The sequence below is a fragment of the Pseudorasbora parva genome, chromosome 17, assembly GCF_024679245.1.
Source record: "Pseudorasbora parva isolate DD20220531a chromosome 17, ASM2467924v1, whole genome shotgun sequence".
In the NCBI taxonomy this organism is placed as follows: Eukaryota; Metazoa; Chordata; class Actinopteri; order Cypriniformes; family Gobionidae; genus Pseudorasbora; species Pseudorasbora parva.
The window spans coordinates 14,330,916-14,347,709 of record NC_090188.1 but is presented as its reverse complement, the minus strand read 5'-3'; the positions used below and the strand labels follow the sequence as shown (position 1 = coordinate 14,347,709).

Below are 16,794 nucleotides of genomic sequence, written 5' to 3'. Positions count from 1 at the left end.
GCTCTGTATATGGTCTGTTAGTGTTACTCGCCCAAAGGTAGCTTTTTCCTTGCCTAGCTCAATTTGGAATGAAAAGCCGCTTCGTTGACTACAATGGGACACTGGTCCAGGGGAGGAGTCCTCCATGCTTACTCAATTTAATGGTGTACACTTAATTTTTGCATTGTGTACATTAGCCACTGACTACTAACAAAAAGAAAGACGAATGTTCAACGTGTCACAATGATTATTTTCTTTAAAAAATAAAATAAACAAATAAACAAAAATAAACCTTCCTGTACAAAAAATTGTGCATGTTGAATTATATTGAACACGAGTAAAAAACTTATTTCATGCCCTCTGGAGAGTTTAAATGTTGTTGTAGGCTATAGAAAAGGATTTGTGGAAATGACACACATAATGCAGTTTTATAACAAAATGGAATACTGTATTTTCAGTTTAGAAACGTATACATTAACAGAAGCACGCAAGAAAGTAACATTGAATTATAAGCGCTGGACTGGAAACATGAAATAGACTTGGTCAGTCGATGAAGATATCCAATATTTTGTCTTTTGCATTGATCTCGACTGATAACTCATGGTCACTAGAGTTCTCTTCATGGCATAAAACAGAGAAACAAAACGCCTAGAGCACTTTATAGTTACGCTTTGACGAATAGTTTATGTAGGGACACCAAGCCAAGAAAAGTGAACAGGGATAGAAAAGAGAATGGGTATAGCAATATTATTTACAGACTTATTTCTACACATATATTACAGACTGGGAGAATGATCGCATTATTTAAGATATACATAATTCAATATAAAATCTCGAAATAAAAATAAAAATCTGATACAGTCATAACGATTCAGTTCCACATTTGACCAGTACCCCACACAGGCAGTGACAGAAATTGTAGTAAAAAGGTGCTTACGACTCAAATGATTGTCTGATGAACATAAAGGAAAAGAGGATTGCATCCTGGCTGCCCGTCGTCACTCGGACTAAAACAGAAAAAAAGGCGATGGACACCGGTTTCTGGTAATTCCCTCTTCACGGTGGTCCTGGTAGACATAATAAACGTGGGACATTTCCCCATATACAAAAAAAAAATGAAAGAAAAATATATATTTAGTTATATATATCATGCAAGTGATGGGGTGGGGAAAGGTGTGGGGTCCATTGAAAGCGCTTGAAAAACACGTGCTTTATGTTTTTTTTCTTTTCTTTTTTTATAATAGTAATATCAATTGGTCCTTTTTCATCTTCCCCGATAATTAATAAAGTTTATTCAGGTCCATTTTCCTGTATATATTTCTCTGTTTGCGTATCATACGTCGCATTCCGAGTCACTGGATGTTACTGAAAGAATCGACGTGCCCGTGTCGACTCGCTCTGTCATACTCGAGACACTGGTCGTTGGACTAGCTGCAGTTGATGGCGACTCCGCCGAGCTGCGTGGAGTGCAGCCGGATTCTGAAAGGGACCGCATGCCATTCTGCCCTATTCCTTGATGCTGGAGCCTACAGCAGAAAAGTGAGAGAAAGGAATGTCATTAGAATAGAAAAGTTGTAGGCCATTTTTCCCCACTGAAAAACGCGCCTCCATTTTCATGTAATGAATTATACTATAGCCTATCAATACAAAGTTCTTTAAAACAGTATAGATAAAAATAGAAACTCAATAACTCAATAACATTTTCTTACATGATAAAGTGAATGCTACAGCTATACGATTACACAAAGCCTTGTTGCTACAAGGATTAAGTCTACATGGCAAAATATTAGCATATTTAAAATCTATCCTCGAGATTTGATTGACTTCTCTGGACATGTGTATCTTAATGATGCAAATAACATTTTCCCCCCATTAAATTTGTATTAAAACTGACGTCAGAAAGATTGTTGTCTTAGTGTGCTGTGTGACAAAATAATAATAATTCTTGGTTCTATTAGCAGTGTATCCATTACAGTCAAGTGCAATTTGTTGATAATATGAATAAGTTACACCAGTCAAAGTGTGTACTTAGTTTCTGCTGCCTTTTTATTCCCAACACACAGCGTTACATTTAGCGTTTAGGAGGAAAAATAATTTGACTAAGATAAATTATCTGAAATAAAACCCACTCTAATTTAAGCCGTGTTATGTGTAGGCTAATATAATTACGAAGTGAATTGGTAAGTTCAAATTTTAGCCTAATCATTTGCAGAAATTTAAACTCTAGACCCCAGATTAATTCATCATAATGATTTATATTTATATAGAATTACTTTGCATTGACAATTACTTTGGGTAGATTTTATTTTTCCAATATTGCAACAGACAAATGTTATAGCTTACTTACAGTGTTTTCCCCCATTCAAATGAGTCTTTATCCATATTTGTATTGCTATCTCTAGTATCTAAAAATGTATAATCAATTATTTTTTCGAGATTTAAATATTTAATGTGGTAAAGACGACAAAATACTATTTTTTAACAAAGTAGAACACAATAGCTTTGATGTGAAGAATTTGATCATGGCAAGTTATTTTAGCTATTTCAGTTTTAATCAATGAATCAGAGGAAACCACCTTTTACATTGCCTTTTATCATCTTAATAAACATGATACGTGTAATATTATCTATTTGCTTTTATTAAGCCTACCTGTAAAGACTTTCTAAACATCTTACACATGGCACAACTAAAATGTCGTCGTTCACGCTCCTTCATTTCTGCATGTCTCTAAAAAATCTATTTGATTCTGTTTTTACGGCAATATTTACACAATACATGTTTCACAACCATGCATTTATGAATAGCCTGTTTATATTTATCGCTTTTACGAACGTTTAAACGACATTTCCATAGATAGGTAAACATACATAGCCTAACGTGACTGACCTGTTTTTTGCTGCCGCTGCCCTGTCTCGTTGTCTCCGGTTTTTAAACCAATTTCCGACCTGTGTAGGAGTGAGTCCAGTGGCTTGAGCCAATTCCCTTTTCTTGCTGGGGTTTGGGTAGGGGTCCTGAAGGTACCACTCCCGCAAGAGACTCCGCGTTCGCTCTTTGAAACAGTGCGTCTTCTGCTCACCGTCCCAGATGGTTCTAGGCAGGGGAAACTTCTTTCGCACCCTGTATTTATCAACCGGTCCTAGGGGACGCCCGCGTAGTTTCTCGGCCTCCTGATAGTGAGCCTCTAGCCACATCGCTTGTAGTTTACCATGCGAGTCCTTGGTAAACTTGTGGTTCTCCAAAATGTGGTAGAGATCACGAAAATTGCCTGTGTGGAAGGCAACCACAGCCCGGGCGCGAAGGATGGATTCATGCTTGTTGATCGCCTCGCAAGCACCCGGCGCCACTGGAAGCGACCATAGGAAGCGACCCAGCCGCTCGATATCCCCGGTCTCCTCCAGCGTCTCGCAGACGCTCGCCACTTGCTCTGGAGAGAAGTTTAGGGTTGGTAGCTGAAACATTGACAAGTCTTCGGGAGACCTGGTGCTGGGCGCACTGCTCGCCAAGAGCAAAGGGCGATCAGCAAAGTTTGGCAGGAAGAAATGAGAGGGATAAAGCTCTAAAGGCGATCTGAAAACCATGGAAATGACCTGAGAGTGAATGAAATTTGCGAAGGAAAAAAGAACGACGAATTCGGATTGAATGATTCAATAGCTATCGCCTAATGACACCAGCCTCATAATATCTCCCCCTAAATCCACCGTGAGTGTAGCATTGAAATATTTTGTTTCGCTTTTCTATTGGTCTTCTTGGTGTCGTTGTAGCGTTGTCATGGCAGCCCTGCCAATCACTGTCAAGCGTGCCAATCATTAGCCAGTACGTAGAGGCTTTCACCACTTCGGCTGCACGCACGGGGGGTTATCAGGAACTCCAATCTCAACAGCACCCTCCCTCCGTTGACTCGTGTGAAGTCGAAGCAGAGTCTCGCCTATTTGTTGAATGGAATGAGCAATTAGAGGGTGGAATATTATTGTGATCTTAACGAGGCTCGTTAAAGTTAAGAAGATATGTAGGGAGAGAAGGCAGGGGTGGGGTCTCGGGATGACAGTCACGGACACGGGAATTTAAATCAAGCGCTAAAACGGAATCTACGACCGGGTGCAGATAGGCTACTTCATCCTTTAGCGCCTCGTATGAAGCTGCATGGGGAAGATACGATGTTACGCGCGGGCTCGCTTAACCCATAGAGCATGCACATTAGCCGTAAAAGTGTGCGTGGAATATTATATATAAAAGGATGAAAAAAAATTCGTTCGCTGTGTACAGGCTATCGCAAGCCGATTGTTTCGATCGCATTTCGATGCTATTCTCACACAGTGACAACCGTTTACTAGCCTGGTGGACGCGCATCCATGTGGCTCCACTTTACTATGCTCAGAGACCAAACACTGGCCCGCTGCCCATGCATGCTGGAAAAAGCACGTGATCACTGATACACGTTTTATTTTTGTTTGATTAAAAAAAAAAAAATTTTTTGAAGATGGCTATAATGCATAGGCTATATTATGCGCTACTTTAGGTAATTCAAATTCGACTTTTCTCAAGAATGACGGATAATCTATACCGCGGCATCCAGACTTTCTCTAATGCTGACATAATTTAATGCAATTTCCAGATTTGTTCAGGTATTCAGAAATTGTATCTCTTTCAGATACTAAATTCCATAATTATGTAAATTGTTTTTTTTTTAATTATTATTGTTGTAATACCCTAATGTCCGATTCCGTTAACTTTATTAGCCACCATTGTCATATATATAGTCAGTGTACCGCAATCTCGTGTGTAGGGATGGGTACCGAAAACCGGTATTAAACGGGCCCCGGGGCTGAATTTTGAAAGACCGTTGTATCGATAAGCTCGGCCGTTATCGGTTCTGCTTTCGGTACTTTTGAAAATACACGTGAGAGAGAGAGAGAGAGAGAGAGAGAGAGAGAGAGAGAGAGAGAGAGAGAGAGAGAGAGAGAGCGCAAAACGACAACCCTAATGAGATGAAGGAGGACAGAACTAAACATTCAAACATAGCCTGGTTATACTTTACACTAGATTGTGATAATGTGATTTTATTTTAGATTTTGGCTTTAGATTTTGGCAAAGAATATAATTTTAATATTTATGTCTAGCGCAAATTAATTCCCTTTGCAGCAGTAGCCTACGCCATCATTTCTCCCTATAACTCAAACGTAATGACAGAATCAGCACGATCAGTTATTGTTGTAAAATACAGTCTAGCAACTGTTGGTAAATTGTGGGATGCGTTTAATAATAAAAAGAGCGATTAAAGCACAAAAATGTGCGCAAGAGATTGTTCCCAAGTCGGCGCCCTCTCTGAAACAGCCGCAACGAGACGAGCAAATTACACTTTCGGTTTCACACTCGCGTCTAAACGATCAAATGTACACAAACATCTGTGTCAAAATGACCGGCTTGGAGAGTCTCTTAAACAAAACACAGTTTGTGTCTAAAATGGACGTAGTTATTACGGATATAGTCAGAAGAAAGTGTAGTGAATCTGCCTATTATCAGTCGCCTATAGATCTGCACATCTGTCTTAAAGAGGCAGCGGTGTAAATAAACATGCTCATGCTAACGAATTACTGCGAATTAAACAACCAAATGCAAAGAGAAAATCACTCACAGCTCTTGAATGAATAACTTCAGATTTAATAAGCATTATTTTGGCTATTAATGATGAACAGTGTTATTTTACATTTGATTACTAGAATTCTTCCTGAAATGAAAGCACTGTGTAGGCCTATATAATGTGTATCTTTGTTAATTGTGTGTGTGTGTGTGTGTGTGTGTGTGTGTGTGTGTGTGTGTGTGTGTGTGTGTGTGTGTGTGTGTGTGTGTGTGTGTGTATGGGATATATATATATAGTAAATCTCAAAAAGTACCGATAAGAATACCGTTAAAGTACCGGACCGATAAGCAGTATCGTTAAGAGTAGTAATACCGTTAAAACCTTAACGATACCCATCCCTACTCGTGTGTGTGTGTGTGTGTAGCAGAATGAGGGGCGGGGAAGAGATCTAAATAGAAGTATTGGGTCACGTTGTGTCTACAGGATCAAATCTGTTTGTTCTTCTGTCACAGGAAACTTAAGTGAAGTAACTCCAAGTGGCACTTGAAGTGGTCCCTTTGGAAAGCTTTTTGGACTGGAAATAACCTGTTATTTTATTGTTGACTGTTAATTAAAAAAAAAAAACAATTGGTCAAGCTTTTTTACATTTAGCAAAGTTTTAATTATGGCATATGATACAGGTGTCCAACCCCTCTAACGTGCTAGTCTAATTATATTTTGGTCACATCAGTGTTTGCATAGCACGGTTCAAAGGTGACTTCTCTCTAACATGTAGTGGAAATTGCTTAAAAACAGAAAGAACGTGCCAAGTTGCCGTAAAATCACTTTGTTTAACATAGCCTTTGTTTTCGTTAAGCAAGTCATTAGCATCCCCAAATAACTTCATTCACCTGGTTTAATCGTCTGTTTATCCCCTATAGCTTTCATTGCTCTAGTACTATGCCAAAATCAGCGGGAAGCGAGGTCCTCAATACCAATGAACGTTTAGCTCTGTCTTTTTATTTACTGACAAAGACTATGAAATAAGAATGCAGTAGACAGTGGGTTCTTGTGCAGCTGATTTAAGCATGTTTCTCAGTATTTTTTCTCAGTATTTTTAAATGTAGTGACATCAGGGGTTTGAAACTTAACACGCAATTTAAGCGTTCACATGTCTCCCTGAATGAGCTTTAATAAAGCTAAGTGTCGTCACAGCACGCCAGAGATCACCGAGAAGAGCTTCGTAAGGGAAGGTAAGCAAACCAGTTCTTAGCTCTCAATTCAAACTTGCTCTCACTTCTTATCACACGAAAATGTGTCCTCCCATCCTCTCACCAATGTTGGCAACTACGCGGTTAACATGCATGAGTAATTTTGTGCATTGTGTGGTGAGTCGGGGACTTGCATGCAAGTATTTGAGGAGGAAAGGGCACGGGACAATGCCTTCTCCGGTTTATGGTTTTATTTCATTTTAAACACTTATGCTGTTTTTACATCCACTCAGGTCATCATTAAACTTTGCCAAACAAGGAAATCGATCTCCAAGCGACGGCTACAGAAACAGAATCTTCTCGGGAGCGGTGGTTTGAGTCTTTCTGTTTTTCTTTCGCGTTTTTTTTTTTCTTAAACTAATTTCTGGGTTGAAAATCGTGATGCGGCTCCATCGATTTTGATCCATTGCTCACTCTTCCCTTATTGTATCTTTTTTTTTTCTTTCTGCGTTCTTCATGGTTTCATCCATTTGATTTATAAATCTACAGATCTATTTCTTTTTTGCTTGTATAATACCTTACCATCCCAAAACTGACTTGATTTGAATGTGGCTATGATGTCTGTGTTGCTTGCACAAGTGTGGACGTCTTTGCATCCTGTAAGTTTTAATCATACTACTTTTCTTAATAATAGCTATTTGTTCTGAGACTCACCGGAGAGTTGGTCAAATTCTTAAAAGTGTTTAGGGCTTCGTAAAACACACCAACAGATTGCGATAGATTAAACAGCAAGCATCGTTCAGTATCGCTCGAGCCAAGCATATTCCCAGTATGTCGCTCTTGAAGTTGTCATCCTCTGCCGGGACGTTGCTCTCCACTCCGCGAATCATTCAAGACAAGTGCAGCTTGCAGCGTTGTGGGGCCGTCGTAACGGGGCGCAAATGCCCCTTTCTATTCGCTCAGCTCAGGGTCTTAACCTCGGCTGTATTTTGAATCCGCTTGGCTTGTTAAATGTAGGTAGTAGTACAATGGAGGAGGTTTATTACTTCTGGCTATACAATGTCATAGCCAAGATACAATTCAGATTTTAAAGAATTAAGTTTAGTGTGACAAATGTAGCTAGCCTATAGGATGTGTTATTTGGAAAATGATTTTTAAATCCTGATAATTGAACTTCTCTGTGATTAGCTAATTGATTTGACCATATAGCCTATTTTAAATAATTTATTTGGATTGATAGTATACATTGTGTTTAGTTGTTCGTTATTAGTTTCAGGGTAGGCTACCTGAAACCTCGATATGTTAGGATTTTTTATTTATTTTTTGCTGGGGGAGGGAGCGAAATGCGAGCACCATTTTCAACAGAGATGCCCCCCTCCCCTACTTTTTTTTTGTGTGGTCTCATTAAGTGGGCATCCTGCTAGGTCTGCGGAGTTATACGGGAGCTGTCCAATCACTGCATTTGCACGGCTTGTTAGCGACATTTAATGAGGGTTCTCTGCAAACCAAGTGAATGGCGCTTCAATGTTAGATTTACCTTGTGTCAACTCGTTACTTCTAATGAAGCCATTGGAGGTTTCGCTGGTGAATGGAGCCGGACGCCTGGAACTGCAGGCCCTCTTTCTTCCGGTTTCTCTCAGAGCTTTGGGTTGGCTCAAATCCATATGTGTGGTGTGGGTGGTGAGGACATGCACTGTATTTTGGGGGGACTAATGGAGAAATTCCTATAAAAAATAGTTACGTTGTATCAATTCTATTGTGCTTTATTTGATTGTGTTGATTTCAGGACCTTATTCAGGGTCATCATCACACCAGCGATAAATGCACAAATCAGACGTAGCCTACTACTTTAGGATTAGCCACCACAATCTACACATTTTTTCCACAAAGTTATTCAGGGATGTATTTTGTTCAAGTGTTGCAATGTGCAACAAAGGCGTTTAATCTTGATGCATGCATATTTAATTATTAAAAATACTACTAATAAAATAAACAACAGTGAGGATGGTTGTTTATAATGCCTGAAGACTGTATGGACTTAATTTATTTTTGAATAACATTCTAGAATATGAGCTATAGCCTACACAATACTGTTGTGAGGCATGCAAACCCTAGTCAGATATTAGCCTATCACGTTTATGATTTCACGACACAGTACAGTAACTGACATAAACATTATACGTTAATAGACTAAGTAAAAAATAAAAAATAAACGTTTGTCCAATTTAAAACTATGTAGGCTACTAATTAAGATCGGGGTTGCATATCGCCTTTTGGTTAAGGTTTCATATTAGTTCTGATGTGAAACTTGAATTTCTCGACTTAACAAAATAATTGTTTAAAACAGCTTGATGAGATGTATACTGCCTCCATAGAAATTGGTTTATGCAGTCTATAGGTATTCCACGTGTTTAAATGAAATGTTCGTACATCCTTTATCGGGCGAGGTGGTCTTCTTTTGCGTTTCTTATTAGTTAGCCATATCAGTTGTTTTGTCAATCTTGATCAGTTGCAAAGTGACACGATATAACCATTGAGGCCGCTGTCATAAATACCCGGGGCAACCCGACAATAATTCATAAACACTGGCAATCTGTTACTTGGCGTCTACGGGGAGTTTTCTATTAGAGCTTTTAAACTGACAGAAAGTGAAACACGGGTCTGTGTCTAAGACAACCCAATCTGGAGCAAATCGTCAACATGGGCAAATTATTAGCGCCTCAGTTGAGCTACTGCTGAAAGGGCAGACCCATTCATGATTTGTGCTCAATCTCTTCGTCCATTCTCCCTCAGTCATTCATGCTATAATGATTCAATTTAGGCATGTTGGAAAAATGAGACCCACATTTAGGTGGGACATTTGAAGATTTTTTCACTCATTCTTCCTACGCTTAATGAGTCTTTCTAGTAATTAAATTGTTTAATTTGTCGATAAAATTATAATCTGTGTGTCTTTCCACCTCCGTCATATAATCACCGTACGTTGGAAAATGCGTCGATACATCCAAAGTACAGAGATAATTATTTTGGATCGGGGGGAAAAAACATTGAGATAGGCCTACCTATCTAACAAGACGTGCTGAACTTATTTGGATTCCAGATTTTTATTTATTTATTTATTTTTAACTTAATTTGAGATGTTATGTAAATATTCATAATGTAATAAAGTGCAAGTTTTAAGAAGGAAAGGTGCAAAATGCAACCTGCCTTTCCCTGCTCTGCCTTAACCGCTGTGTTTAACATAAGCCTTTTCATCGTCCTTCATTTGACAGGGAAGTCAAGTGACTGAAAAATTACACGAATGAAACCAGCATATTTAAATAGGACAAGCCCTGCTATTGTAGCTTGACGTGTTTTTGTTCCTGTTATCGAGAATGACAGTGATTGTTGCTCGAGAATGATAAATAATAATTGCATTTTGTTTTGTACATCAGGTGTTTTTTTGTTGTTGTTGTTTTTTTTGTGCGGGGCGGGGGGGGGGTCTTAACTAGACACATTTAAATGATTTAGTTTATGTACTGGTATTTGAATGATATGTTTAAGGTGTTCGTTCTTAATTTCTGTATTGGCACCATGCAATGTGTATTCCCATGTATTTAATCATTTTACCATTAAAGTTTAACCATTTGATGAATACAGGCTGGTTAAACAATAAATCCTAAAACATTGGCTTTATGTGTCTGCGTGACCTGTGCTGACCTACAACAGCTCTCATTTGTAAAGGTTAGGAAGTTCTTTGGTATAAGCATGTAATAGAACCTTGCTTATCTCTGATATCAACTGTAATTCCAACTCTCTCTCTCACTCACGCGCAAAAAAAGCTACCAATGCAAAATATGTATTGGGCCTATTGATTGATCATGATCGAGATTTTGCTTATAATTCCTAATAAAATGTTTCTCTTTTCATGTATTTTAGCCATTAAATATTAACTTACCTTCAATCAATGAGTTGAACAGAGTCGTCGAGATTTTTAGGCCTAGGCCTACTTATGATTACTTGGCAATGACTTACTTGGTAATGAAAGTGTAGCATCCAGAACTTGTTATTCATGGGTGAAAAGCATCTGTCGAATAGGATTTCTGTCTAAAGAAGGGTTTGACCACAAAGATCAATAAAGGACGTCTGGATTGCTACAGGAGATGCAATGCGCTAGATCGCTGTGACAGGTACAAGGCGCTTCTTTGAGGAGACGCGCGAAATATCAACAGGTAGATAGGCCTAGACCTAGTGTAACTACCGATACAAAATAAATAAGAATTTTCAGCTTTTAGAGTTTGAACTTGTGAACTCGTGAATTTTTAAGGGGATACTGACGGGAAGTTACAAACAAAGAACTCTCTTTGAAGATTTGGTCTGTTCCTCAGGAAAGAAAGACGGAGGTATTCTCTGTGTTATTTTGACGTAGGCTACTTTACTTAGTATTGATATTAACAGAGCAACGAGGAAAATAAATCGCCTTATACATTAAAAAGAAAATTTACAAAAAAATATTACAACAGAGGCTGCAAAAATTGTCTTTCTATTTCATTTAATGTCATTTGGAGAAGTTTTGGAAAATAAAAGGATGTTTGTTAATAAACTCTGTTTCTCACCTATCAATGGAACTTCGTAGGCTATATAGGCCTACATTGTGTGATAAAAATACTTTCATAAAATTATCTGTAGGTTTTATGTGAATATAGCCTATCATTCATAATGTTATGAGGTGAAGACAGTGGCAAGGCTTCATCCAGGGGTTTATGGTCTAATCTATTTTTTTCTATGACTGTTCAATTCACAATTACATTTTAGCCTATTTTTATTTATTTATTTTGGAAAGCTGTCCATTGCACCCAGTGATAATGTTCCATATGGCATCCACTTCCAAAGTTGATCGATATTAGAGTTGACTAGGAAAAAAACTAAATGTTTGCACAACATATTCTGGCGAAAACTGTAACTAGATGCCAGTCTAACTTTTGAAACGTTTATTTTAGCGCCCCATTTAAAGCAGTCCTACTTGATAAAAAAAAAATCGCAGATAAATGCATATGTATTTTTTATTAGATCACTTAATTAAATTATTAGGGGATACTCAAGCAGATGTCAAAACGTCTTTAAAATGTTTATGACTGAATGACTGAACCCAGTGCGAGAAGCATTATCCCGTACCCGAATGAAAAATTAATGACTGACAGCTGTAACCTGTAGCCTAGCCTCGGTCTTTCAATTGCTGAGGTCACATCCACGGCTGAAGCATCATCTCAGACTATTTGCTCAAATACGACTTTATACGTTATTGATTTATTACCTGTAATTCCCTGATAGCTGGAAGCTACTAAGGGTGAACCAAACCCCAAATCGTCGAAATAATTATCTTATACATTTTGGGATTTCATGGGTATAGGTAGTATAGTCTCATTTGCAGGAATAATAGCAGGTTGTGTAAATGTGATTCTCGTTTAGACTGTTTGCTGGGGATGCAACAAATATGCGCTCGCGCACTCAGACAAGGTTAATAAAAGCAAAATGGCGCGCAGAGGTAATGGGAAGTTATTGGGAGGTTGTCCTACCATATTGTCCTGCAGGTCTGTGGTTCACGGCGGGGTTAAAGAAACTGTTGATATCTTTGTTTGCTCTCTCCGCCAAATCCCTTTCCTTCCTAAAAAAGGATGTGTCCTGTCCAGCAGCGCAGCGCTCACCGTCTCGCACCCCTGTTTGTTTTGATAGGTTTACAACATTGACCAAAACAGGAACACAAATAATATTGCGACGTCATAAACTGCACGGTATGGTCTTGTCTTTGTGAAAGCAAACACCCGTCCTCGAACTAAAGTAAATTCTTTGTCTTTGGCTATTTTTGTCTGCAATAACCCAGAAAATCGTCGCTACTCAGCCTATTTCCGAGGAACTTGCTTTTGTGCGAAAAATAGCCGACATTTGCTTAGTCTTCCCAGCAGTAGGCTATTTAACCCAATTCATCAATAGGCCTAATCTTTTCAAATTAAATGTGCCATAAAACGTTAATTGGGTTGTTGATCATACAATACATAGGTAGGCCTACAATTTATGAAATATATGAATAATCTTTATTTAAAATTATTCTAACGAATGACATGATTTAAATGACTATCTGTATAAATAAAACGATACAAACAAAACATATAGCCTAATTGTAGGCCAATATGGTTGTTATATGTTGGTGTAAAAAATAACTTTTAATTTCATAATGAAGTCTATTTCATGATCTTTCAAAGCTCGAAATATGATTTCAAAGGTATACATATGTAATTCAATCACTCCTTTCCTAACTCAGTAAAAACCATTCTCAATTTATGTTGTCTTTGAAAGCGATGGTTCATATTACTGAGGAGCTTGCAGTATTTGACCCATCAGAACAATAACATTGTTTGTCAGCCTGTCACTACTCGGATGACTGAGCTGCTAGCTGTGTGTGAGTGTGAGAGTGTATGTGAGAGTGACTGTGAGTGTATGAGATAAAGAGACGGAAGGGGAGGGAAAATATTGTTATGTCCTCTGTATTCCACAACCTGACTTGAGGCTCTTAGCACTTTTTAGTCTCTCTCTCTCTCTCTCTCTCTCTCTCTCTCTCTCTCTCTCTCTCTCTGTGTGTGTGTGTGTGTTTACATGTGTTGATATTGCCTCCATTAGCCTCATTAGATCTGTTTAGCTGCAGAGCATCACAAACAAGCTGAACATCACTAGAGTTGAACACTCTCTTTCTCCTCTTCTCTCTAAGTACTGCTATCAAGTGGTGTAACTTGTAACAAAACTTTAAAACCTAAATGTTGTATGGTTGTTGTATTATTCTACCGTTGTGCACAGTTTTTACAAAATAAATCTTCAGAATAATGTTTATATTATTACACTGCTGGATGCCATATATTCTCTTTTCATTATTATTATTCAACAAATACGCATTTAATTGATCAAAATGACATAAAGGAGATATAGGAGATATTATAATGATACAAAAGAGTAATATGTTGTTCTTCAAACTGTTCTGTGAATAAAATACTTCCACACTTTCCACAGTTCAACAGCACAACCATTGTCAACTAATAAGAAGAATTGTACAATGATTTCTGAAGGATCATGTGACACAAGACTAGTAATAATGCTGAAAAATGGGATTGTCATTACAGAAAAAAATCAAATGAAATAAAATAAAAAGAGACATTAAATTGTAAAAATATTTCTTCTTTTAAAAGCATTTGTAAAAATGTCATTGACCTCAAACTTTTGAAAAGTTACAAAATGTCGAGTCTAAGTGACCCATCACTATCTAGATGTCCCTTAAACCCTGTCCTGTCGATTGTGTGTCAGAAAAAAAGAGTATATGACTTTATATAGTGATTATTTTGTATTTTTGTATGAACTGAGTCTAAAAGTTCAGTGGTAACATTTCACATCTCTGTAAAAGAATAGATCTTTCTAAATAAAACATAGTATTTTTACAGCTATTTACAGCATATTCTTTAAGCTATTAACATTCAACCAAATGACAGTGAAATTCTGTGACCAGTAGCTGAGCTGTAAATAAATGAGGCTGGAATGTGCTACATGACTCCACAAGACAATGTGAACAATAACAAAATGTAGTGCTGTGTAATCCTGTATCTAAAGTATAAATCCTAAATGAAATTCCATAAAAGGATTAGTAGAGTGTCACAGAGGAGCCGGTTAAGAGTACCAAAGGTAATTTGTAACCTTAGCAACTACTGGAAATGGGGATTATCACAGCCATGTGGGCCGCCTTTGTGGATTGGGCCAGAGTGAGGTTGCCCAGGCTACAACCCGGATTCCTAAATCATCATAAAGAGTCGCAGACTGATTTATAAATTCTAATTTATTTAGAGGAATTATTTCTAGATACTTTCAAACCTTTGACATTTACAAAAAGGGTAACGGTAAATTCCACACTGAGAGTATTGATATATGGTGTTCGTGAAATAAAGAAGATTCCGTTTTAAGCGTTTCATTTTTGGCAGTTGCTGCCACCTTTTAAAAATTAAATGACACAGAAAGACATATTTTGTGTTGCTGAATGTTATTTAAAACCAAAGCTGATCTATGATTTGATTAGTAACTGGGTTTAACTAAAGCTGTTGTCCAAAGCAAGAAACTCACACAGTCTAACACTTAATTGTGCAGGCATTATCCAGCAAGTTTAACCACTTTCTTGTTGGGACTTCTCAAATGTCTTATTGCTTAATCATGTGGAAGTGACAACAGCCAAACCCTCTCCATCTCTCTCTCTTCTCTCACTCTCTCCCTCTCTCTCTGTCATTCTATTTTCATTTCTTTGTAAGTTTGGGGAAGCTATTAAAGCAACAGTAAAAGGCTTCACAAATGACATTTGCTGACATTCAAGGAAGTGCATTTATCAGCCAAGTACAGTTCACCTTGGTGAATGAAATCCATTTGTGCCAGTGTCTGCCTGGTGGCCTCTCTTTCTCTCGTTTGCTCTTTCTTTCTCTCCCCTTCTCTCTCTCTCTCTCTCTCTCTCTCTAAATTGATGCCCAGCGAATGGGGAAATGGCGAGGTGGCGCACGGTGCGGCAGCTGCTCTCAAATGTCACGCTGGAAAATCTTTAATGGGCTAAGTGTAGCCTTTCCGGCCCCAACTTGTCAGGTAATCAGAAATCTCTGTGACTCCTCTCCCTCCTCTCTCCTCTTCCCACTTTTCCGAACTCCCCAGGGCCACATCCCAACATTAATTACACGTTATTCTGTTCGGAACTCCACCGCCGTGAAACAGATAGACTGCGTTTAAAAGTCAAGACACTGGAGGAAAAATCTTCTCTGCTTGGTTATACATTTATTATCAACAGGGAAGCTACTCATATTCGTCACTAGTTTCAAAGACTCGAGCCATAACTTTTAAGGAACTCTACATATAATGGTCAAACAGAAAGGACAAAAGGCCAGTGTTTCTTAACCTCGCCAACATATATGTGTTTACTGCCAACACTGTGCACATTACACACGTTATAGATCTTATGTAGACAATACAATTCATGAAAAATGTGAGTTTCTGGTTGAATGACAAATTGGATTTTTTTAATTGCAGTTTGTCTGTATTTATATGTGTACACTGTTGTTTGATTCATGATTATATAAACACTGTACGGACAATAAACAAGCATTTCCTGCATTATTATTTTAGATGTGCAACTATATGAGAATATTTATCACATGCAAAAAGAATTTCTTCACAAAGAGTCCTCATTTTGTACTTTGGCATATTTACCTTTTCACGTTTTGAGTATGATTGTGTTACATTTCATGTAAAATTCCACAATATCCAACCCAAACGTTTCACTATATTAGCCTATAAATTATGTTTTTCTCATGGGTCCAATAAAATTCATGGAGCTGGTCATAGTCATAGTGTAAATAAAGTTAGCTTAGCATGATATTAGCATACGCTACTGTTGTATGAAGGTGATTAGCATGCTACTGCAGGAGCAGGAGGAGCCACCACTCTTCAGAATGCTTTGTCCTGAACAATAGCCAGGTCAGGCCAGGCTCCGTACAGACATGCAAAGTCATTGTTGTAAGAGCTAAAGGGAAGCTGCGTGCTTAGCCACCAGACCCCCAGCTCCATTCAGCTTGGGTTAATAACTTATTAGGAATAAAACGTGCGGCGCTGGTGTATGATAACATTATGCGCATGTATAAGAGGGTGATATAGGTGAGTTTTGGTTGACGATTTAAAATTTTCATATATATTCCTACCAATTGTGAAATTGTTTTGCTTTTTTGATTGTCGGTTCTTATCTTTATATGTAAAACTGCTATGCATTTTCAAGCTTTTTGGATAGTCTCCCTCTTGAAGATCAAAACATGTAATCTCCAGGACATAGATTGGACACAGAGGCTTCTAAATGGAGATGACCTTTTGTGTCAGAAAGCTTTCCACAGTAATAACTGTATTTTCTGCACATTCAGGTACAAGATGGCTGATTAAGTTTCTCCTAAAGGCTGTCTGGGTGTAGGTCCTGGAGTTGTGACTCTTATTCTCAACCTCAAGGTGGTGCT

General features: G+C 38.1%; 1 protein-coding gene across 2 annotated transcripts in view; it reads right to left on the bottom strand.

Annotated features, from left to right (window-relative positions):
- Positions 1-427: 427 nt before the first annotated feature.
- Positions 428-16,794, bottom strand: part of six3a (SIX homeobox 3a) — a 73,667-nt gene continuing 57,300 nt past the window's right edge. Inside the window, exons 2-4 of one of the 2 annotated variants that reach the window (XM_067420983.1) lie at positions 8,286-8,472; positions 2,867-3,404; positions 428-1,505 (exon numbers count right to left, since the gene is read on the bottom strand). In XM_067420983.1, the coding sequence (XP_067277084.1) occupies positions 1,313-1,505; positions 2,867-3,404; positions 8,286-8,412 (858 nt within the window). In that variant the 5' untranslated portion in view covers positions 8,413-8,472 and the 3' untranslated portion in view covers positions 428-1,312. Of the gene's footprint in view, positions 1,506-2,866; positions 3,808-8,285; positions 8,473-16,794 lie in introns of those variants that run through there. The other variant, XM_067420982.1, reaches the window with a different exon arrangement.